The 24466-nt window shown below is 43.7% G+C and overlaps 1 protein-coding gene and 1 long non-coding RNA gene across 2 annotated transcripts; both read right to left on the bottom strand.

Annotated features, from left to right (window-relative positions):
• Positions 1 to 503: 503 nt before the first annotated feature.
• LOC121133104 lies at positions 504 to 18661 on the bottom strand. Its single transcript, XR_005869835.1, has 4 exons — positions 18541 to 18661; positions 13031 to 13082; positions 10063 to 10162; positions 504 to 1082 (listed from the first exon to the last, which is right to left on the bottom strand). It is a non-coding gene; the product is annotated as an uncharacterized LOC121133104 (long non-coding RNA).
• Positions 18662 to 19067: 406 nt separating this feature from the next.
• On the bottom strand, positions 19068 to 22916 carry LOC121133091 (baculoviral IAP repeat-containing protein 1a-like). Its single transcript, XM_040728816.1, has 2 exons — positions 22881 to 22916; positions 19068 to 19664 (listed from the first exon to the last, which is right to left on the bottom strand). Exons 1-2 carry the CDS (start codon positions 22914 to 22916, stop codon positions 19068 to 19070), a joined length of 633 nt encoding a protein of 210 aa, XP_040584750.1.
• Between the last annotated feature and the right edge of the window lie 1550 nt (positions 22917 to 24466).

Here is a 24466-nt window from a genome sequence, read left to right as displayed (position 1 = left end):
CATCCTGTGGCAAAGTCAACTCCTGCTTCATCGTGGGTGGGATTGATTCATCCTTAAACTGACCATTTCCTACCTCCATCAAACATGCCTTCCATGTAATGGATTTTACACAGATCAAAGTTCCTTTCCCTGCCCCTTGCTGTTGACGTTGGCAATGGAAGATTCTAGATGTGACCATGACTATCTTTAGACAGGAGGACCTGCCAAGGACTGCTTGTCATAGCTCATAAGTTCAGTGATGGCCATGCAAGACTTTTAAAAAATTATCAGCCTTGGGCTGGAGAGATGGCTCAGGATTAAGAGAACTTGTTGCTTTCATAAGACAAAGGTACAGTTCCTGGCACCCAAATAGAGACTTCAACCACCTAAACCTCCAGACTCCAGGGGATTCAACACAGTTTTCTGATCTCTGCAGACATCAGACACCAATGTAGTGCACAGACATAAATGCAGGCAAAACACCCACCCATACAAAATTAAAACAAAAGAAAAAATTACCAATATTCCATGGTTAATAAATAGTCTTGCATATGCAATTATTAGAAAAACTTTTTGGGTTTGGGGTAGGTTTGGAGGCATAGTTTTACTATATGCTCCAAGCTGGTATCTCCTGCCTCAATATCCTAAATTCTGAGATTGTGTGACACCCTTGTAGACCAAAATGTGTTGGAAAATTGAGGTTCTAGAACTGTCAATGGCCTTCAGCTGCTGCATCTGTTACTTCTGAAAGACAGGAGAGAAGGGCACCATCCATTTCCAGGAGACCATCAAGCGTTTGGACTGAGGGTGCCTTGCCTTCACAGCATTAATCACTTTCATGTCCTCTTCATCCAGGAGCCAACTGAGAATCTCAAGCCTGGTGAGGCTGGGCAGTCGGGACACACACTGACTCAGAGCCTTGACAGTGGTGGCCTGAACTTGGATACGTTCTGGGATACTCCTGCACATGTTGAGAACTTGCAAGTTTGGCAGGTTGTCCAGGGCTTGAAAGAAATTTCTGTACCCTTCCTCTGTGATCTTGTGATTCGTTGAAAGATCTAAGGTCTCGAGTTTCTGGAAACTTCTACTGGTTGCTCTTGTGGCTAGAAAAAAAAACATTTATGAAAACAAAATCCTAAGGACTTCAATAATGGTGACAAGTTATTGATACTACTCCCACACCCAACGCAACAAAAGCTCTACATGATGTTATAGAGACCATTCCTGGAAAGCACCAAACTACTGCTTGGTTGATAGGGAACCACCCAGCCAAGCTCCAAGCACTTTGGAGGAAGCAGAAGCCAGGAAGTTAGCACAGACAGCTTTGGCTCTCAGGGCAATGTGAATTTCTCTTCTGGTCTCACAGGAGGACTCATGTCAAGACAGGGCATGGCTGTGCGACATGTTACAGTACAAGGGACTGAAAAACTGTGGCAGATGGCAAGCTCTACTATAGAGCTATAGTAATGAAAACAGCTTGGTTTTGGCACAAAAACAGCAGGCAGACAAATGGAATCGAATAGAAAACTCTGATATTAATCCACACACCTATAAACACCTGATTTTGACAAAGAAGCAAAAATTATACAATAGAAAAAAATAAGCATCTTCAACAAATGGTGCTGGCATAACTGGATGCTAACATGTAGAAGACTGCAGATAGATTCATGTCTATCGCTATGTACAAAACTTAAGTCCAAATGGATCAAAGACCTCAACAAAAATCCAGCCACACTGAACCTCTTAGGAGAGAAAGTGGGAGGTATCCTCAAACAAATAGGAACAGGAGACTGCTTCCCGAACATAATGCCAGCAGCACAGACACTGAGATCAACAATTAATAAATGGGACCTCCTGAAACTGAGAAGCTTCTGTAAGGCAAAGGACACAGTCAACAAGACAAAACAGCAGCCCACAGAATGGGAAAAGATCTTCACCAACTCCATATCTGACAGAGGGCTGATCTCCAAAATATACAAAGAACTCAAGAAGCTAGTCACCAAAACACCAAATAATCCAATTAAAAAGTGGGGTATAGCCGGGCGGTGGTGGCACACGCCTTTAATCCCAGCACTCGGGAGGCAGAGGCAGGCGGATCTCTGTGAGTTCGAGGCTGGGCTGGACCGACAGCCTCCAAAACAATACAGAGAAACCCTGTCTCGTAAAAACCAAAAAAAAAGTGGGGTATAGAACTAAATACAGAATTTGCAATAGAGGAATCTAAAATGGCTGAAAGACACTTAAGAAATTGCTCAACATGCTTAGCCATCAGGAAAATATAAATCAAAATAACTCTGAGATACCATCTTACACCTGTCAGAATTACTAAAATCAAAAACACCAATGACAGCTTATACTGGAAAGGATGTGGAGAAAGGGGAACACTCCTCCATTGATTGTGGGAGTGCAAACTCGTACAGCCACTTTGGAAATCAGTATGGCTGTTCCTCAGGAAAATTGGAATCAGTCTACCTTAATATGCAACAATTCTACTATTAGGCATATATACAAAGGATGCACATTCATACAATAAGGACATCTGTTCAACTATGTTCATAGCAGCATTATTTGTAATAGCCAGAACCTGGAAGCAACCTAGATGCCCCTCAACTGAAGAATGGATGCAGAAAATGTGGTACATTTACACAATGGAATAATACTCAGTAAAAAAAAACAATGTAATCTTGAAAGTCACAGGCAAATGGATGGAACTAGACGAAACCATCTTGAGTGAGGTAACCCAGTCACAGAAAGACAAACATGGTATGTACTTTCTCATATATGGATTTTAGACATAGAGCAAAGGACTACCAGCCTACAATCCACACTGCCATAGAAGCTAGGAAACAAGGAGGACCCTAAGAGAGACATACATGGTCCTTCGAAGAAGGGGAAAGGGACAAGAGCTCCAGAGAAAACTGGGAGCATGGTGGGTGGGGAGATAGGAGAAAGAGGAGTAGAAAAGAGTGGGGGAGAACATGAGGAATCAGGAAGATTGAGTCAGGGGAAGAATAGAGGAGAGCAAGAAAAGAGATACCTTAATAGAGACAGTCATCATAGTTTTAAAGAGAAATCTGGAACTAGGGAACTATCCGGAGATCCACAAGGATGACCCTAATTAAGAATCTAATCAATAGTGGAGAGGCAACCTTACATGCCCTTCTCCAATAACAAGATTGATGACTACCTTATATGCCATCATAGAGCCTCCATTCATTAGCTGATGGAAGCCAAAGCAGAGACCCACAGCTAAGCACTGAGTCAAACTCCTGGAATCCAGTCGTAGAGAGGGAAGAAGTGATGAGCAAAGGGGTCAAGACTATGCTGGGAGAACCCACAGAAACAGCTGACCTGAGCAAGTGGGAGCTCACAGACCCCAGTCTGACAGCTTGGAAACCAGCATAGCACAGAACCAGGTCCCCTGGATGTGGGTGACAGTTAGGAAGCTTGGGTAGTCTATGGGGCCTCTGGCAGTGGAACTAGTGTTTATCCCTAGTGCACTAATGGACTTTGGGAGCCTGTTCCCTACTGAAGGATACTTTCTCAGTCTAGATACATGGGGGAGGGCCTAGGCTCTGCCATGAAAGATGTGACAGACTTTGATGATCTCCAATGCAAGGCCTCACCCTCCCTGGGAAGTGGATGGGGGATGGGATGGGGGAATCAGTGAGAGGCATGGGAGGGAGAGGGAACTGGGATTGATATGTAAATAACATTGTTTCTAATTTAAATAAACATTTATAAAAAATACTCAGAGAGTTATATGAGTATACAGTACTCTAATATTGACCCTAATGCTGAGTCAATTGCATAGATGCTATTATGTGTTTATTAAACTATATATTAGATACCAGTCAGAACAGGTGAATTGATTATGTATTCAGAGTTGTCAGTCAGTCTGAGAAGCAAAGTGGGACTAAACAAGTCAACCACAGAAGAACCATGCACTATGCTTCCGCTTATCAGAGCACCACAAACAGGCAAGCAACACCACAGCACAGACAACTGCATGGTTCCCAACGGAAGAAGTGCAGCATCCTGCCAAGTGTCTTCCATTTGGCCTCTCTTGCCCCCACGTCACCCAGACCCAGGAATCTGACGGAGACCTCAGCCACAACCTGTGTGTTTGTTTCCCTCTTATCAAGTTGAGCATTCAAGTCGCCCTCAGTTTGGGGTAGCACTGGGACTGTCTTGATCTTGTGAATGCCTTGTATAGATGATCTCAGCACCAGTGAGTTCATGAATTCCATAAGACACTGTTTTCCAACAAACCCCCTCAACTTCTGGCTCTTTAATCCTTTCGTCCCCTCTTCTACAGTGTTTCCTAAGCCTTAGTGGGGAGGGAGGGTGATATAAATGTCCATTTGGGGCTGAGAACTCCATGTCATTTTTTCTCCTTACTGGAAAGTCATGGGTCTCTTGTAAGTACTGATAGGAGTAACAGAGCTTTCTACGTCACTGTCTAGGATGTTTTCCTTATTCTCTGAGAGTTCCATATATGTATACCATATTTTTCGTTCATATCTACTTCATCCCCCCAATTCTTCTCAGAACCTACGCAACTTCGTGTCCTCTTTTTAATTAACTGTGTTCAGTCAACTGTTTAATCAACTGTGTCGTCATATATGCACAGGCTTAGGGGTAACTTACCAGAGCCCACCTTCCGAAAGGAACTTGATTCTCCTTCCCTCGGCCACCATGAACTGCCACCAGCTCCTCAAGTAGGGCGGGGCTTTGAATGAACTGGACTTAAGTAAGGTCTTGTGTAAGCATCTGCAGCTGCTACGAATTCATGCCTCCAAGGGCCCTGGCATGTCCAGAAGACATAATTTCCTCAATGCCTGGTTCTCACAGTCTTCCTATTCCTTCATCCTGACATTTCCTCAGTCTGGGGATGGGTATGATGCGCATGTCTAATTTAAGGCTGAGTATTCCATAGTCACTCATTTTCTTCAGTAGGAGTAGTTGTGAGCTTCAAGATTCTTCCCTCCTTAGTGTCTGGGTTTAAGTTCTTCCATCTCCCCATTAGCAATGGAAAGTGCAGGGGTGTCCTGTAAGTTACTTTCAAGGTACCATGAGATGCCTGGCAGACAGACTATTGATATTGCCAGTCATCACTTTGCATCTTGCTATGGTCTGTCTAAACAACTTCGAGGACACTTTCAAAACTCAAACAAACAAACAGTGGAAAACTGAATCTGTTGGAGCATGTCATGATCCAGGTCTTGGGAGGTGGAGGCAAGAGGATCATGTCTGTCAGGCAATCATCCCTGTGCCCTGAGTCTGAGCTCAGTAGGGATGATTGAGACACCCAGCCAGTCACTCAAACATCCACACACACACCTTGCCCTGCTGCTGCCCAAAAAAGGAAAAGGAAAAAAGAACAGGTAAACTGGGCAGAGTCATGCTTGTCTGTTATCTTAGCACCCAACAAACTGGAGACAGAAGGGTCATGAGTTCATAGTGAGAGCCTGTCTCAAAACTCAGGGCTGAAGATGTAGCTCAATAGTAGAAGCATTTCCCTCCCACAGGGGTTCATCCAAAGGACCTGGGGGTCGGGAGAATGGCAAAGGTAGGTTTTATAGTATAGTAGCCCAGTACTTAAGTATATACTTAGCATGCACAACACCCTTGACTCATTACACACACACACACACACACACTCTCTCTCTCTTTCTCTCTCTCTCTCTCTCTCTCTCTCTCTCTCTCTCTCTCTCTCTCTCTCTCTCTCTCTCACACACACACACACACACATACACGAAAAAGAACCAAAACAGAACACAGTCCAGAGAAACAATAATCAAAGAGTAAGAGAGCTAAACACGTTCGTGGGTAAGCTATACGCTGTGGGTAAAAATCACACCGAGAAGCAAAAGAACAAGGAACTGAGAATCAACGCCCTGGTCAGCCTTCCTGTTGGCTGTGATGAAAAACCAAAAGCAACTTGAGGAGGAGAGAGGGAAGCCAGGGAGGAGCTCATGGCAGCTACATGGATGACCTTGAGGCAAGAACTGAAGCAGAGACCACGGAGCAGTGCTGCTCACTGGCTTGCTCCCCACTACTCGCTCAGCTAAGTTTCTTATACAGCCCAGACCCCCCTGCCCAGGTATGGTACCACCCACAGTGGGCTGGATCTACCCCTCGCACACCAATTAGCAATTTAGAAAATGCCACACAGACAGGGCCACGGGCATATCTGATCTGGGCAATCTTTCAGTTAAGGGTCCCTCTTGCCAGATAACTCTAGGCTTGTGCCAAGGTAACAGATGGAGCTGGCTGTGACAATCAATATGATGTTTGCCTCTGGCTGGGAAGGGCAACTCAGACTTGGGACCGGCATGCGGGACTTCTGAGGCATTGGGAGGGTTTGATTTCTTGACTTTAGTATTACGTCCACATGGCCTTTATTATTACTATTGCCTTAAATGTAGATCTGTCTGTAATTAAAAGCAACAACAACCAAGAGGTAGCCGACTAGAAGGCCACATAACAGGAGTTGATAGAGTCTAGGACAAGTTTCAAATAAAAGTGGCTTCCACCCTAATTCGTCATCCTAAGAGTAAGAAGCCCTTGTGTTATTCCCTACTACATAAAATTACAAGAAAAAAATTAAGTAAAAGTGACCTACCATTGTTGCCAAGTATTTTCTAACCTCAAAATTAGGGGAAAGTATTCTTTATGGGTGGTGGTTTTGAGACGGAGTTTCTCTGTGTATCTTTGAACCTGTCCTAGAAGCTGCTCTGTACCAGGCTAGTCTTTAACTCACAAAGATCTGCCTGCCTCTGCCTCCCGAGAGCTGGGATTAAAGGTGTGCATCATCTCTGCCTGGTGCAAATGTTATTACATATTTAAGCTTATAGCAGCCCTGTAGTGGTATCTAGCCTTTCTAGTAGTGTATTTGTGCTAGTGGCCACACCCTTTTGGGCGTGGCTTCAGGTGTGAATGGAACTGGAAGACCAGGAAGCGTGGGGCTGGCTCTCCCTCACTCTCTCTTGGGTCTTGGAGCAGATCTGAAGGGCTGAGACTGCATCTTCTGGAGCAGAAATGTTGAAGTGGTTCTTTATTATTATTTGTGTAAAATGTTCCCCAATAAAACACCCATTTACCATTCCCCTTGGGTCTAGTGAACGTATTACTACCAAGCCTTCAATTGGCCCCCAATGTGGGGCAGGAACCCACGACCCTAAGATTAAGAGTCTCACTAACACAAACACACTGGCAAGGCCAGATGCCACTACATAGCCCTGCTATTTTTAGACACAAGACTCTAAGAGGCACGAGGGGGCAGTGGAATGGCATTACTGAACTACACTGTATACGTGTATAAAAAAAAAAACGCCATAAAGCAAAGGATGACCAGGCTACAACCTGCAACCCAGAGAACCTAAGTAAAAAGGAGAATCCTAAGAGGGACACACACGGAGGGCCCCAGGAAGGGGAAATAGTTAAGATCTCCTGGGAAAAATGGGAGTGAGGGGATGGGGGATGGGAACATGAGGGATTGAGATGGCCAAGTTTTGGGAGGGACAGAGAAGAAGAGCAATGAAAGAGATAGCTTGATAGAGGGGGCCATTATGGGATTAGGGAGAAACCTGGTACTAGGGAAATTCCCAAGAATCCATAGGGATGACCCCAGCTAAGACTCCTAGCAATAGTGGAGAGGGTGCCTGAACTTCTCCTGTAATCGGATTGGTGACTGCCCTAATTATCATCATAGAACTTCATCCAGTAACTGTTGGAAGCAGATGCAGAGAGCCACACCTAAGCACTGGGCTGAGCTCCTGGAGTTCAGTTGGAGAGAGTGAGGAAGGATTATATGGGGGGGCGGGGCGGGGTCAAGATCATGGTAGGAAAACCACAGAGACAGCTGAACTGAGCTAGCGGGAGCTCACAGACTCTGGACTGACAGCTTGGAACATGCATGGGACCAAACTAGACCCTCTGAATGTGGGTGACAGTTATGTGGCTTGATCTGTTGGGGAAACCACTGGCAACGGGACCAGGACTCATGCTAGGTGCATGAACTAGCTTTTTTGGAGTCCATTTCCTTTACTGGGATACCTTGCTCAGTCTTGATACAGGGGGAAGGGGTTTGGTTCTGCCTCAACTTGGCATGTCAGACTTAGTATGCTTCCCAAGGGAGGCCTTATACCCTGTGAGGAGTGGATGGGGGGGTGGGATAGGGAGGAGGTGGGGGCAGGAGAAGGTGAAGGAGGGGGAATTGAGGTTTGTGTGTAAAATGAAAAAATTTAAATAAAAAAGAAATTATAAAAGAAACCCATCATTACAAATTACTCATATCTTCTATAAAACATTTTTAAAATATTTGGGGACTAGCAAAATGGGTAGGTGGGTAAAGTCCTAGCTGCCAGGTCTCTGGGATATGCAGTGTGAAGGACTGAACCCTCTCTGACAACATGTCCACATGTGCTCCACAAGCATGCCCCCTCCACTTATCTAAACACAAAGGTAAAGAACACTTTTAAAGATTTGCCATTTTGTCACCATTCTGTCTCAAGATCAGACGATTATTTATAACGTTAGATTACTTTAAAGTTAGACAAATTAGGCTTAAGCTCTTCTAAAGCCAAAATAATTTGATATACTATTAGGTATACATTGGATGCACATAGTGTTAGCATTTCAGGCATCTGTACTGACCTGCCCTTGGGGTTCTGACAGGATACATCCTCAGCTGCAGGCACTAAGGGTAGCTCCTGTCTACAATCACTATGTTCTCTTTTAAAAGGGCCCTGCTCACTTCTCATCCTTCTCTCTCTTTCTCCCCCTCTCTCTGGCTGCTCCTCTCTTCCTCTCTCTTTCTCCTCTCTTCATCCCTTTGACTCTCACCCTCTGCCTCTCTCTCCTCTCTCTTCTCTCCTGCTGCTCCTGTCTCCAGAGGCCAGTCTCCCCCATCCCCTTTCCCCATTTTTTTATGATCCCTTTCCCCTAATAAAATACCCCTCTGTCTGAACTCTATTGCATGGTATCTTTCTCTGTCATGCTGCTTTCCATAAATTACAACACATAGGATAGAGCTGTGCAAACAAACAAGACTCAAAAAATTTCAATACAGAGGCAGTTTCTCAAGCCTTCAAAGGAAGGTCGGACTAAAAGGCATCTTTAATTGTGCTTTTCTTTCTTACTTATAACTGCTGTGTTTTAAAACATATTCATTTAAAACTCAATCTTATTAAATACATACATCACATACATTCAGTCACAACACGATCCACATAAAATAAATGCAAAAATCTGAAAAATTAAAACAAAACATTCCACAGTTTAAAGAAAAAACAAAGTCTTCTTGCCTCAGCCTCCCAAAAACTGGGATTATAGGTGTGCATGACTGTGCCCAGCCGAAATATTCACTGCTCATTCTGCCCATACTGATATTTACAGCTGAAATTTTATTACTAATTACTTAATAAAAACAAAAATATTTTCCTTTCAATTGAACATTTCTAGAGATTTAATGGGCAGAAACCTAATTAAAAGGAGTTGGAAAGCTCACAGAAAAGAGGATGAGAGTATCACTCAATGAGAAAGAACTTCACTACCATCCCCAGGCTATGGATTCAATACCTAGCACTGGAAAAAGAAAACCACAAAAGAGAAATCTCTTGTCTAATTTTAAACAACAGAAGCAGAAAACACTGAAGGATTCTAGATGAAGAAGAGGAGGAGGAAGAAAAATAGTTTGCAAAGAAAAGGAATCCAAAAGGCCTGAAATTGCTGGCATAATCGTGGACAACTCTAGACCCAGCATTTGGTGGCTAGGGCAGGAAGTCCAGGAGTCAAGTATAGCTCGAGCTACTTAGCTACATAGAGAGTCTGGGCTATATAGGGAGATCCTGACTTTAAAAGTGTGTGTATTGACCCAGACAAAACCAAGATCTAATGATGATGAGAGAAAAGCTAGACAGGTAGGGTGTCCTAGGAGGAATGAGATGAAGATAGAAGGATGTATCATTCACAATGGGAAGCACAGGAGTGCCCAGAGACTATCTACAGGTAAAACGTGGGCAGTGAGGGAATAACTGTTGGAGTACATTAAAAGTCAAGAGAATCCGTCCTGCTTACTTGGGGAAAAACTTGGTGTGTTCTTCTGGTGGGTCGTCACCTTCCTCCCAATTGCACATACATCCTCCACAGGAAAAACACTGGACAGTGTCACTTTTGCCTAGAATTAGAGAATATGGTCAGTTCAACAGCACATACAGCTGTCAACTCACAAGCAGATAATAACTCCAGACTTCACCAGTGAAATCCTGCTTGCATCTGCAATTGGATTGTGTGGCAAAGTCACGCACCAGGGGGCAACAGTTCACACAGGACTCTTGGTCCTTCAGTGGGGTGGTTGACAACAGTCATTAAATGTTCCTGTGCCTTGATGAACACTCTTCTTCCAAACCCATCATCCTGAAAGATTTGCCATCAGAATGTGGAACAGAGCTCTGTGAGAGCAGAGATTTTTGTCTGATCTGGGCATGAATGACATACTGGACATTCACAGATGTAGGCAACCAATAAGAAATTGCTTAATGACTAAACCAGAAAGAAAATATTTGAAGATTGTGTGAGAAACACAGAAGCATACAGGAGCCTTTGCGTTGGTGAAATAATAAAGAATTACTTGTCTCTTATTATTGCCAGGTGTACTCCGCTGGAAATGGAAGCATGCCGCTTATAAGACTGTATTCAGTGGAAAGTATTCTAATTTGCCTGAGTCAAAGGATCAAGCTGGAAATGCAGGATCCAGCATCTTCCACTCATGGACCAAGAAAGCACTGTACAGTTCAACTGGACTGTCTGGCCACGGCTACTAGGGCCTGGAGCTTGCAGGTCGTATGGAATGTGGAGAAGAGGTCTAGAGGGAGCTATCTCCCCAGTCCCTGGGACCCCAACTCTTCAACTGGGCATATTGCTTCCCGAGGGAAATAATTCAGATTGCTCAGCAATCCTTAAAGGTAAGTATGGCCATGTAAGTTCTGGTTGCAGAGATATTAGGGAGCTGGGGAGAAGGCTCCCTGGGTAAGAGCATGGAGGACTTGAAAATTAAATTGCCCTCACCTTGGTTCTCACAGGTTCCTCAACATGAAAGCTTGCCTGTGTTCACACTTATCCTAGGATTGAGGTTTTGTTGTTGTGGTTTTTGCTGATTTACATATTTCTTTGGGGGAGAGTGCATCACCCTTTGATTTAATTAAGAAGGCTTTTACAGTTTAGGGATCTTTTATTTTACTTTTGACTTCTGTTAAGATGTTGTTTAGTAGGGCATAGGCTCGGGCCACTTGGACTTTCCTTAGTGCTCTCACAATGTGCTTCTCTGGGAGGAGCAGGCCAGAACTACTGTTTCTCTTTGCCATCACTCTGTCTGATCATTTCCTTTACCTACCTGCAGGGCTTACAGTTCTCTCTGTGTGTATTCATATGTGAGCAGGTACCTGTGGGCACATGCGCATGGAGGCAAACACTTTACAGATAGCAATATCCCCCCCCCGCCCACACTTACAGCGTTTAATATGCTCAATGCATATATTAATTCTCTTGGCAAAAATCTTGCCCTTAACTTGCTGACTTATAGCAGTGCCAAAAGCATGCTGGGTAACACTGTAGACACTTCCATGGTGACATTCTTCCTAAACTCTGCAATATTGCCTTTTTGTAGTCTCATTATTATAGCCAAAAAACAACCACATGCTTTCTGATAGGCCTGTGAACAAACACTGGACATTTCTTTGTCTCCTTTCTGCTTGTCATTTTTAGAAAATTATTCAAGCCCAAAGGAAGTTCTGGTCTGGTTTATTTTTTGAGACAGCATTTTGCTATGGAGCCCAAGTTGACCTTGAGCTTGCGATCATTCTGCTTCAAAACTTCTGAGTAGTGGGATTACAGCCATGGCCCACCACACCTGGCACCAACCTCAGGGTACATTTTGCATTTTCTCTTTGTTTTGTTTTTAAAACAGGATCTCATGTAATTTCGGGTGGCCTCTAACTCGGTATCATAATCTAGGCTGCCCTTGAATTCCTGTCCCCATCTCTCAAGTGCTGAGATTATAGGTATGGTCTACCACAGTCAGTGGACTTCAGGATTCTTGGCATGCCATTGTTGTCATCACCCTGCTCAGTATTCTCTGTGCTCTATGTCCCACCCTGATGGCTGAACTCAGGGCTGAGCATACCTGTAGTCAGATGTTCTACCACTGAGCTAAATTGGTAATGTAAGGGTTAAAATTCAAAAATTCAAGCAAACCTCAGCAGCCTTGGCTGAGTCAGATACACCAAGGACAAACTTACCCACCTGTGTCTGCCTCCTGAGTGCTGGGATTAAAGGCATGAACCACCACTGCTCAGCCAGTGTTGACATCTTGAAGCCTGCCTTAGGGGAAGGCAGCTTATATGCACAAATAAAAAAGCTTGCTTTAATTCATTGCTTGCTTTAATTTAACCATAATGATTTGGGTCCATGGTCTTTCTCTTCCCATATTTGGAATTAACAAGTAAAGTCTGACATGATGTTTTACAGTCCTCTAGTTTTTATATATATATATCCTCTATTTTAAAATGTTCCTTTAAGTCGGGTGGTGGTGGTGCACGCCTTTAATCCCAGCACTTGGGAGGCAGAGGCAGGCGGATCTCTGTGAGTTCGAGGCCGGGCTGGACCGATAGCCTCCAAAACAATACAGAGAAACCCTGTCTTGTAAAAACCAAAAAAAAAAAAAAAAGTTCCTTTAAATGCAAAAATGTTTCTATATAGCTTTAAAAAATTATATGGGACATTTTGTAATAAAAGTAAATAGTCATTAAGATATAAATTAACATTTTACTTTTGAAAATTTTGTAAAGCTTCAAGGATAATAATTCTTATAAATCTGCAAAGATCTTAAAAGAATAAATGTGACCTCCAAAACAATACAGAGGAAACCCTGTCTCGTAAAAAAAAAAAAAAGAATAAATGTGACCTGAAACCTGGGGTTGGATAGCAGGGATTGCTTGTAAATGAAGAAAAAACAAGTAACGCCTTTGGAACAGGCCTGAGGTTTTACCTGACACCATAGGTAATTCTCTTCTGACCCAGGAATTCACAAAATGTTCTTCCTGAGGGAAAGAAATTCAGGTTACTTATTCATTTATAAAATATACACCTATGTGTGACCTGAAATTGAAGATGGAATTCTATTAGAGCAGCAGAGTTGTTTGGTGAGACAGGTCTTTAATTTGGGCTAGATTTCTATTGCTTTGGAAATGTTTTTATTGGTGAGGGATGTCCTTCTGTATACTGTGACTATATGTTTCTCTTATTGATTGATGAATAAAACTGTTTCAGCCAATGGACAGGCAGAATTACCTAGGCAGGAATCCCAAACAAAGAAGCAGGGAGAAGGAAGACAAGGAAAGACACCATGTAGCCACTGGGGAGTCAAGATGTCAGGACATCACTGGTAAGCCAAGGCTATGTGATAATACACAGATTAACAGAAATGGGTTAATAAGTAAGAGAGAGCTAGCCAATAAGAAGCCTAAGCCAATGGCCAAACAATTATAAATATATGTTAAGTCTGTGAGTTGTTATTTCATAGTGGTTCTGAGGATGTAGTTGGGCAGAGAGTAGACCCAGTGGGACCGAGACTAGACTGAGAAAAGTCTCCCCATACATTTTATTCAGCACAAAGCAACAGTGAGTGTTTACCTGTAGCCAAATGGAAACCACAGGGTCTTACACAGCAGCACCCGGCTCAAAAGAACTAGGTTACATACCACAGACACCCTGCAATTGATGCACTCGGGCAGCCTTTGCATTTGAACAACACACTGTCTAGGGAGATTGCACCATGCTTTTTTTTTTTTTTTCGAGACAGGGTTTCTCTGTATTGCTTTGGAGGCTGTCCTGGAACCCGCTCTGTAGACCAGGCTGGCCTCGAACTCACAGAGATCCACCTGCTTTTGCCTCCCAAGTGCTGGGATTAAAGGTGTCCACCACCAACGCCCGGCCCATGCTTTTTTTTTTTCCTGAGGAAGCCTCCTCCCCACTGATTTTCAGTCCAAGTTCGGGACAGAATCAGAGCCAACCCAAAGCCAGCCCTGGAAAAGCAAACTGTGTTTCCAGCTTAGTAAGACAATGTATTCCTCGCCCCCAACCACACCCCCTGGGTGAGATGCAGGGGATGGAAGGAGAAAAGCACCTCACCCTAGTGATTCAGGTATTAGTAATAGAAAGATTTTGTGAAAAGTTGGTTGTTGTGAATTACTGTTACATGGAAAAATCCCTTGTAGCTTTGAATATACTGGGCAATTTTCTCTGAGGACTTCTTACTTTGAAGAAATTCACACCTATAATTAAAAATGTAGTTGAACATTTCCCCAATACTGTAATAAGTATGTCCCGTATGACAATAATTTGTTTCTTTAATGTGTTGATGATTTTTGAGCAAATTTATTTTTAAAAAATTAATTTTATTTTATGGTAGTTAGAATGTACTGTGCCACCATAAACATATAGGGGAATGATGGCACTATTAGGAGATGTGGCCTTGTTAGAGGAAGTGTGTTACTGTGGGAGTAGCCTTTGAGATCTCCTGTGTTCAAGCTATGTCCAGTTCAGGCCACTTCCTGTTGTCTGTAGGTCAAGATGTAAGGACTCTCAGATCATTTTCCAGCACCATGTCCAACTGCATGCACCATGTCACACCATGATGATCATAGGCTGCACCCAAGTAAGTGTTTTCCTTTGTAAGAGTTGCTGTGGCCATGGTGTCAATTCACAGCAATACAAACCCTAAGACATACAGGATGTATTTTAATTATATTTTCCCTCACTACTCCCCCACCCCCAACTTCAGGCCCCAGGTTCTCTTTCCGATTGTCAAAAGCAGAGAGGAAGAAAAGCACATTCAGAGCCTTGGGTTTGTGGGGAATCTGAATTTGGGGACCAGACGCCTCCAACTGGCCAACCATACTACTGACTGCATCCCTGGAAAGGTTCCCAGAAATCCCTGCTCTGCAGGGTCTAGGGGTAGGATAGACTGTAGACGTGGTCTGCTCTTTACTGTTTTCAACAAATGCCATTTCTAGACCAGTGGTTCTAGAAATCAAAACGTAACCGAGTTCAGCTCCCTTGGGGTTCAAATCCCAAAGAGGAGGGGTGGAACAGGTAAGGGGAGGAGTCTAACACAAACTGAGGGTGAATCGGGGTGGCTGCCCACGTATTGAAAACAGGCTACACTTACATATACTGTATAATTGCATCATAGTTTAACCATATTGGAAGCAGAAAGTGGTCATCAATGTCATTACAGCATTTTTCTTGAAGCAAAAGCAACACATTTAACAAGAATCTAAATGCTTATTGTTCTCCAAGGTTCAGCAACCCTGCCATGTGTTCTGTTACAATTCCCTCCCTCATGGTCTCAGCCCTTGTGGTTAGGAGGTGTCGGACATTGAGTCCTGAGAAACAAACCCATAAGACCAATGTTCATTCTTCAAGGGACATACTGCAGCATTTGTACCATAAGCACAAGAAGCACTGCATTCCTTTGTACCTTGGTCTTATAATACAGATCTGTTCCCCTCAAATGCTCCCAGAGGGACGGTCGTGACATCTTACTCCTTTTCCATTCTACCATACAATTCTGATTCCTTCAGTGTACATTCCTGTATATAGAGAGGGGGATCAAACCAGTCTAACTTCTATGAACATAGTGGAACAGACATCCTTGTTGTGTGAATGTGCATCTTTTGGGTATATGCCTAAGAGTGGAATTGCTGGGTCTTGTGGTAGACTCAGACCCATTTTCCTGAGGAATCTCCTTACTGATTTCCATAGTGGCTGTACTAGTTGGCACTCCCATCAGCAGTGGAGGAGTGTTCCCCTTTCTCCACATCCTCTCCAGCACAAACTGTCATTGGTGTTTTTGATTTTAGCCATTCTGACAGGAGTAAGATGATATCTCAGAGTTGTTTTGATTTGCATTTCCCTAATGGCTAATGATGTTGAGCACTTTCTCAAGTGTCTCTCAGCCATTTTATACTTCTCAATTGAGAATTCTCTATTTAGCTCTGTACCCCACCTTTTAATTGGATCCTTTGGTGTTTTGGAGACTTGCTTCTTGGGTTCTTTGTAAATTTTGGAAATAAGTCCTCTGTCAGATGTGGGGTTAGTGAATATCTTTTCCCAATAAACACTGAACTGAACTCCTGAAACCTAGTGACAGAGATGGAGGATTGATGAGCAAAGGGGTCAAGACCATGATGATGAAACCCACAAAGACAGCTGACTGGATAAGGGGGAGCTCTTGAATCCCAGACTGATGGCTGAGAGGCCAACAGGGGACTGACCCAGACTCAATGAATGTAGTACCAGGGAGGAGGCCACAGATATCTCTGGGGCCTTGGGTAGTAGATTAGTGTTTACCATGGTTTATGAATGAGCTTTGGGAGACCATTCCAAATAGAGGGATGCTCTCTCAGCCTGGACACATGGGTAAGGGCCTAGGTCCTGCCCAGGATGAAATGACAGACTTTAGAGATGCCCCCCCCCAAGGAGGGCCTCACCCTCCCTGGGGAATGATGTGGGGATTGGGTGGGGGGCTGCGGGGACTGGTGGAGGGACAAGGGGGAGGGGTGGGAGAGGGAGCTGGGACTGACATGTGAAACATCCACATTTATAATTTAAATAAAAACATATATTGAGGGGAAAAACCAGTCTAACTTCCTAACAATCTGCTCCCCGTGGGGCAGACCACATCTTGCCATACATCCAGTAAGCCATTAATCGTGGGCACTATTCTATACTGTATTATTAACTGAACTCTTGTTCTTAATGGCCTCAGGCTCTGGATTTGGGCCCACTGTTTCTCTCAATTGTGTTTTTCATCCCTGGGACCAGGTATACCCAGTTAGCAAATCCTTAACTTTTCTATTCTTGGTGTAATATGCAGAGGGACACAATGGGGAGTCCTGTGTGTGGAGTAGGCAGAGTTATCATGCTACATAGTTCTAGAGCAGTGGGGAATTTTTTCCAAAGAATCATTTTGTTTAAAGAGACTGCCGTTGTATACATTTTCATCTCTCACCACATCACCACAGCCCACACAGATTTCCCCGTGGAAGAGGCATAAGGGAACTCCCACAGCACAGAGGGAGAACCACTAAACCCAAACGCAAAAAGGTGCTGGAGAGTTGTGGTCCCCGAAGCTGGACTGCGGAACTCTGTCGAGCCGCAGTCATTGCCATGCAGTCCACGCCACAAAGGGGTCAAACGGCCCTGAGTCGCCTGAGGCCAGTGCAAAACACAGATGTTTACACCACAATTCACAACAATGACAAAATTACAGTTATGAAGTAGCCACTAAAGAATTTTATGGTTGGGAGTCACCACAACATGAGAAACTGTATTAAAGGGTAGCAACATTAAAGGAAGGAAGAAAAGTCTGGAGTGTGTGTGTGTGTGTGTGTGTGTATGTGTGTGTGTGTAGTGAGGGTCATGCAGAAAAGAGTATTGTGCTACTATGTTAATAAAACGAAATGATTAAAGCTGAAAAAGATAAGGTGAAGAGGGATGGGGTAAGCACCTTAGGTCAAGCCATGGCTTCCTAAGCCCACCCATGTGCACACACATATACTATACACATAAACACACACCACATGCATCACACACACAGCATCTATATAAGATGCTAACAAAAGCGGCCCCCTCCCTCTGCGCTGCTTAAGTCCAAGTGATTCAAACTTTTCACAAGATGACAAAGCCTTTCTTGTTTGAAGAATGCTAGAGTTATCCTAATTTGGATAAGAGAAAGCTAGGGAACTCAGAGAGAACTCCAATAATGTATTTTCTTTGTCTTTATTTTTATTTTGCTTTTTAAAAACCTGAAACTTGGGTCTGGAGAGATGGCTCAGCAGTTAAGAGTACCGGCTGCTCTCCCAGAGGACCAGGGTTCAATTCCCAGCACCCACCTGGCAGCTCACACCTATCTGTAACTCCAGTTCCAGGGGATCTGACACCTTCATGCAGCCAAAACACCAATGGACATAAAATATATAAACAAGCAAACAAAAAACCTGAAACTAGCTGAAGTAGGGCTGGAGAGATGACTCAGTGCTTAAGATCAATTGCTACTGATCCAGAGGCCTGATTTGGGTTCCCAGAACCCATGTGACAGGTCATAACCATTTCTAACTCCATTTCCAGGAGTTCTATGCTCTCTTCTGGCCTCCATGGGCACAAGTCACCCCATGGTACACACACACACACACACACACACACACACATATGGATTGATGTATGCACATGTGTATGTATACATATATATGTGGGTATATACATAAAAAAGGAATAAATCCTTTAAAGAATTTATTAAAACTGAAAAAAAATAGCCGGGCGGTGGTGTCGCACGCCTTTAATCCCAGCACTCGGGAGGCAGAGGCAGGCGGATCTCTGTGAGTTCGAGGCCAGCCTGAACCTACAGCCTCCAAAACAATACAGAGAAACCCTGTCTCGTAAAACCAAAAAAAAAAAAACTGAAAAAAATTAAGAATAAAGTGTTCGTCTGCTTACTTGGGGAACCACTTGGCATGCTCCCTCCAAGGGTCATCTCCGTCTTCCCAGTTTCCCAGGCATCCACCACAGGAGAAACACTGCATGGTGTCCCTTTTACCTGCAGATGCAGTGAAGCGTTCTGACTGGCCAGCAATGGCACCAGGTGTGGAGATGATCATACTGTACCAGAACAAGACAGACTCTAGCATGCCTGTTCTTCCATGACCTCTCTGGCTGAATCCCTGTCCACAGTCCTACTGCCCCAAATGACCCCCTTGTGAGCACTGGAGCTTGGACCCCCCCATGGCCTTACATACAGACAGCCCAGGCCTTGTGTGGGTTATGCGAGTGCTCGAGCAGGAAGCTCTTTCCTCAGACTCTGAAGGTCTATATGAAAAGAAAAGTAACATTTTATTTTATATGTACACACACATATGTGTGCATGTCTATATACATACACGGCAAACTAATATTGCTACACTAAATGTATATTAAAGCAGAAGCATATTTGTTATACTTGAAAGTCAATGAAATACACTCTGTGTCTAATATAACACAGCTGACCACTGATGGTTGATTAACAAAATATGGAGCCTACATTTTAAAGTCCACAGAAACACCTCCCAAGATGTAACCCAGTTACCTGTGAAGACAAAGCCAGCTGCTGAGAGCACACGTGGCGGTGTCCCATGGGCGTAAAACGGCCAGCTCTCAAAGGACTCCAGTCTGGCCTCCTCCTCTTGGTACCTTGCTTTGCCACCTCTCAGCTTCTCTGGACTCTTCACCCTTACCTCATACTTGCCAATGTTACCAACGTCTTTGCCCAACAGGAACTCACATTCAGGACGCAATCTCTTGTGGTTTTCTATGGGAAGATTCCTGAGTCTGGTGCAGAAGAGGATTAGGCTACAGCAGAAGCACTGAACCCCAAGTTTCACCCCGGTAAAGTAAAACCCAGCGGCTGCCAGCTCCTGTGGCGTCCATGATCTGAATGTGTCATAGGTCAGAAAGGTCTGTAATCGTTTGGCTTCACTGCGCATCTGTGAGTTAAAACCTTTCTTCATCTTCATTCGTTCTTTGTGGTCTTCTTCTTCTTGTCTCTTGATGATCTGACCAGCATCCACACCGAGAAGAGCAGAGAGCTAACCCTAACCCTAACCCTAACCCTAACCCTAACCCTAACCCTAACCCCTCAACTGGCTTCCTCTCTGATGACTATAGTCTTGTGTTAAGCTGATGTAAAAGTAGGCAGTACACATGCTAGGGCATAGGTGAAGGCTAAAGGACAGCTGTGGGAACTGGTTGTTTCCTTCCACCATGTGGGTCCCAGGGGTCAAACTCAGGTCACTCTGTTGGTGACAGGTACCGTGATGCACCAAGACATCTCCTTGGCCCAGTCTCTTCTTTATTTCTTGTTTGTTTATTTGTTTTGTTTTGCTTTCAGACACCAGATATCGTGGTAGACTTTTAATCTTCTCTCTCTCTCCTTTTTTTTTCGTTTTTTTTGTTTTTGTTTTGTTTTGTTTTGTTTTTTGAGACAGGGTTTCTCTGTATTGTTTTGGAGCCTGTCCTGGAACTTGCTTGTAGACCAGGATGGTCTCGAACTCACAAAGTGCTGGAATTAAAGGCATCTGCCAACAACACCAGACGGTGGTAGGCCTTTAATAGGAACAATAAGAAAATATTTGTGGAACTAAAAGTCAAATTGCAGTCAAGGAAGCCACCAGATAATTCTTAAGATGTTGTATTAGCAGGGTTAGTCAGGACCTTGGGGAATAACAAACCCTATCAAGTCCTGGGAAGTATTTTACTTAAATACTTTAGGATGTAGGTAACATTGTGTGCTACTCTAAGTCTTTCAGTCGATGCTGGTAGTTTCCCCAACTCTCTCTGGTATCTCCATCTTCTAGATTGGATAGTTTTAAGGTTCTACTAATTTCTGGATTTCTTTCCTACACTTTCATTGTGTGTGTGTGTGTGTGATTTTATTCTTTAAATATTTAAATAAGATTGAACCCAGGATCTTGTGTATGCTAGACAAGTACTCCTCCCCTGAGAAACATCTCCCAGGCTTGTTATTTGTTTCTAGATGGTTACTCAGGCTGGCTTTGAAATTGCCTTGCACCCCAAGAAGACCTTGAAATTGCTAGCCTTCAGGCTCAGCTTTCTAAATAGCTGACCTTATAGTATGTACCATCACACTTAGTTTCTGACTGTATATATTTGTTGTTTGCTTCCCAGGCAGTGTTTCACCCTGTCCCATCCCCTGCACTACAGAGAAAAAAATCAGGGGCCTAGAGATTTAGCTCAGTTGGTAGACTGACTGACTAGCATGAACAAACATCGAAATTTAATTCCCAACACTACCGAAAACCAGATGAGAAGGCACCCCCCCAGCACTCAGGAGGCAGAGCCAAAAGGATCAGAAGTTCAAGATTATTTTTGACTAACACAGTGAGCTTCAAGACAGCCTCAAGGACACGTGAGACCCTTTTTCAAAAATCATGAAATGTGAAGGTTGAAAAGGGCAAACTAAACAGAAAGACTTTACTTCTAATAATTCACACTGGGAAGAAATGTATAAATGTGACAAAGCCTTAAGTTCCCATTCAGCTTTATTATTCATACTAGAGAGAAACTATATAAATATAAAAGTTATTTTTAAAAAGCCTTCAGAACAAACCCAGTCCACCCTTCCCTCTAGTTCTTGTGTTGTGAGTAAAACTGCAAGATAACCTTCCTCTTAGACTTAGTAAGTACCTGAATACTGTGTTTGACAACAAACCACATCCAAGAGACAGACAGTCATAGACACCACCAGTGCTCCCTCCGAGCACCAACCAACGAGAACAGGCTACCTGCAAGCAACAGACAAAGCCATAGAAACCAGCAATGCTCCCATCTGTAGCCAACCAATCAAAAATGCTAGCAATCCAGTTGCCCTGATCCTGAGAAATACCCCTAATTGTTCCCCAAATGTCAACCAAACAGGATCTGATCCATTCCCCTCCCCCTAACTACTAACGTATTTCTGTGATTTTTGCCTTCAAATATTCCTGCAATAGACTGGTTGGGCACTCTCTTTGGAGACTGCTGCATCAGCTTGCTAGATGGAGTCCCTGTCATGGTTGGATGAAACAATAAACCTTGCTTTTGCAGTTTGGTGGGTCGGTCTCCCTGGTAGTCTTTGGGGATCCTTGAGACTTGGGCATGACAAAGGTAAACAAATGGCACTAGAAACAATCACACCTTTTGAGTATCCCACACTCAAAAGAGCAAAGATTGTGTCTTTTCTTATATGTGGATTTAGCTTTTAAGCTTTAGATATGTGTACTTCAATCCAAGTAATCACAGAGGTTAGGTGGCTAGTAAGTGACCAGGGGAGAGGTGGGGCTCTTCCAAGGAAGGGGAAATAGAATACAGGTTATAAAGGGATAAAGGGGGAAACTAGAATAGGGAGATTAAATGGGAAAGGAGATGAGAAGGTGGGTGAAGGAGAGGATATAAGGAGGGAGAACCAACTCGAAAAGCCTTGTGAAACCTACTACTGTAAATGCTTTCTGTGATGGTTTGAATAATAATGATCCCTAAAGGCTCATATCTTTGAATGTCTAGTCACGAGGGAGTGATACTATTTGAGAAGTATTAGATGTGGCCTTGTTGGAGTAGGTGTGGCCTTTAGAGAAAGTATGTCACTGAGGGTAGGCTCTGAGGTTTCAAAAGCCCATGCCAGGTCCAGTCTGTGTGTCTGTGTGTCTCTCCCCACCTCATCTCTTCCTCTCCCCCTCCCTCTCTCTGCCTAAGGATCAGGATATAGCACTCAACTACGTCTCCAGCACCATGTCTGCCTGCATGCCCACATGCTCCCTGCTGTGATGATAATGGACTAAACCTCTGATACTGTAAGCAAGCCCCCAATTAAATGTTTTGTTTTGTGAGAGTTGCCTTGGCCGTGGTTTCTCTTCACAGTAATAGAACACTGGCTATGATACTTCCTCAAGTGTACACATATATGAAAGGAATTTAAATGACATCACCATACAATGGGGGATACAATGCCCCAACTAGATATCATATGCCAAGAAGTAAAACTATGGCCAGGAATGTGTTGCAGCTGTTGATTCCTTGGCCAAAGGGGTCACCACAAGCAATTGTCAAAACCATTAGTTATTCTCTACAACCTAACGGATGGCTCTATTGCTGAAGACAACACTTAACTACGTCATTGAACAAGGAGAAGTCTACCAGGTACCTAACCTAAAAGCTTCACTCCTACTGACTAGTATTCATGGTGCTGGAATGTACTCTGCATGAGAGTGGAGGAGGAAAGTGATTGCAAATACCACCCAGCTACAAACCTTGCTACCTACAACAGTGACCTTTCCAAAAGACATACTGGTGAAATAGTGGCACAAATATTATGGAAGTAACCACTCCATGAGATGGAACCCATACCTGACACAGCTAAAGTGACCAGGAACTTGAGAGCAGATATATCATGGGTTTGGGCAGCACTTCTCAACCTGTGTGGGGGTCATGACTCTTTGAGGGTCAGAGGGTCCTTTCACACGGGTCACATGGGAAATTCATAACAATAGAAAAAGGACAGTTATGAAGTAGCAATGAGAATAATTTTATGGTTGGTGGGCACCCCAGCATGAGGAACCAAATTAAAGGGTCACAGAATTAAAGGGTCACAGAATTAAAGGGTCACAGAATTAAAGGGTCACAGAATTAAAGGGTCACAGAATTAGGAAGGTTGAGAGCCACTGGTCTAGGGGAAAACCTAATTCTATTATTATACTAAATGATCATAGCAATAAAATGACTGCTAATGATTGTGGGAACACCAGACCTTGAGCAGAGACCCACTTCCCCTTCTGCCTGGGAGTAGGCAGCTGTAAGACAATGTTTAGTAAAAACATGTTTACTAAAAACGATACAATAAGTTCCTGAAAAAGGCCTTCCCACGGAAACCGCCCTGACCTCGACCTTGTCCAAAGACTAACCGCACCTTCAAAAACCCACACACATCCACCTCTGGTGTCAGAGCAGAACCAGCCAGGGGAGAGGAGAGAGGAGAAGCTTCTCTGGTGGGAGCTTTTCTTAGGAGGTTTTCTTGAACCTTTTTGGAGCCTGTTAAAAGTTTTCTTTATATCGTTGAACGAGTCTCTGTGTTGTCAATCCCCGACACCCTCCGCACGTTCTCGGACACAGGCTGCGCAGCAGACGTGACAATTGGAGGTCCCACTGAGATTGTGAAAGCGAGGTAAGTGGACGGGGTTAAGAAACTATGGGGAATAGTTCCGGGAAGCTAGAATCATTACAGTATCAACTAAAAAAGTTACTTAAAGAACATGGGACTGCAGTCAAGTCTAAAACCCTAGAAGGCTTTCTAAAATCCATCGAACGAGCCAGTCCATGGTTCATTACTGGGGGAAGCTTAAATATTCCAGATTGGGAGGAGGTTCACCGTGATCTTCATAGACTTTTACGAAAAGAGGGTTCTGAGTCCTTGCCCCCTACGACATTCTCCTTATGGAGATTAGTGAGGGGAGCACTTTTGACAGATAAGGTTCATCACCACCAGGTAGTTCAGGACACAAAAGAGGCTTTTTAGAGTTACAAGAGACTGAGACTCAAGCCTCCTTGAGTTCAGGGAAGAGAGTGAGGAAGAGACCGTGACTGAAACTAGAGGCTCCATTGTTAGTGAGGATGAGGGGGAGTCTCTTAGTAACAACATAAAAATGGATAGAGATCTCCGGGCATGACCCAAACAGAAGAACTCCGGTCAGAATCGGTTATATCCTTCTCTATCAGACCTAGAAAATGGAAGTAGCTCAGACTCAGACTCGTCACAGTCTGAAAAGGAACGGTTACTTGCTGAGATCGCGGCCCTTAAAAAGAACTAAAAAGATTCGAATTAAGGAAAGGCAGGACAGGG

Source organism: Mesocricetus auratus, unplaced genomic scaffold (assembly GCF_017639785.1).
Source record: "Mesocricetus auratus isolate SY011 unplaced genomic scaffold, BCM_Maur_2.0 Super-Scaffold_100020, whole genome shotgun sequence".
NCBI lineage: Eukaryota > Metazoa > Chordata > Mammalia > Rodentia > Cricetidae > Mesocricetus > Mesocricetus auratus.
This window is presented reverse-complemented; position numbering and strand designations above follow the sequence as displayed.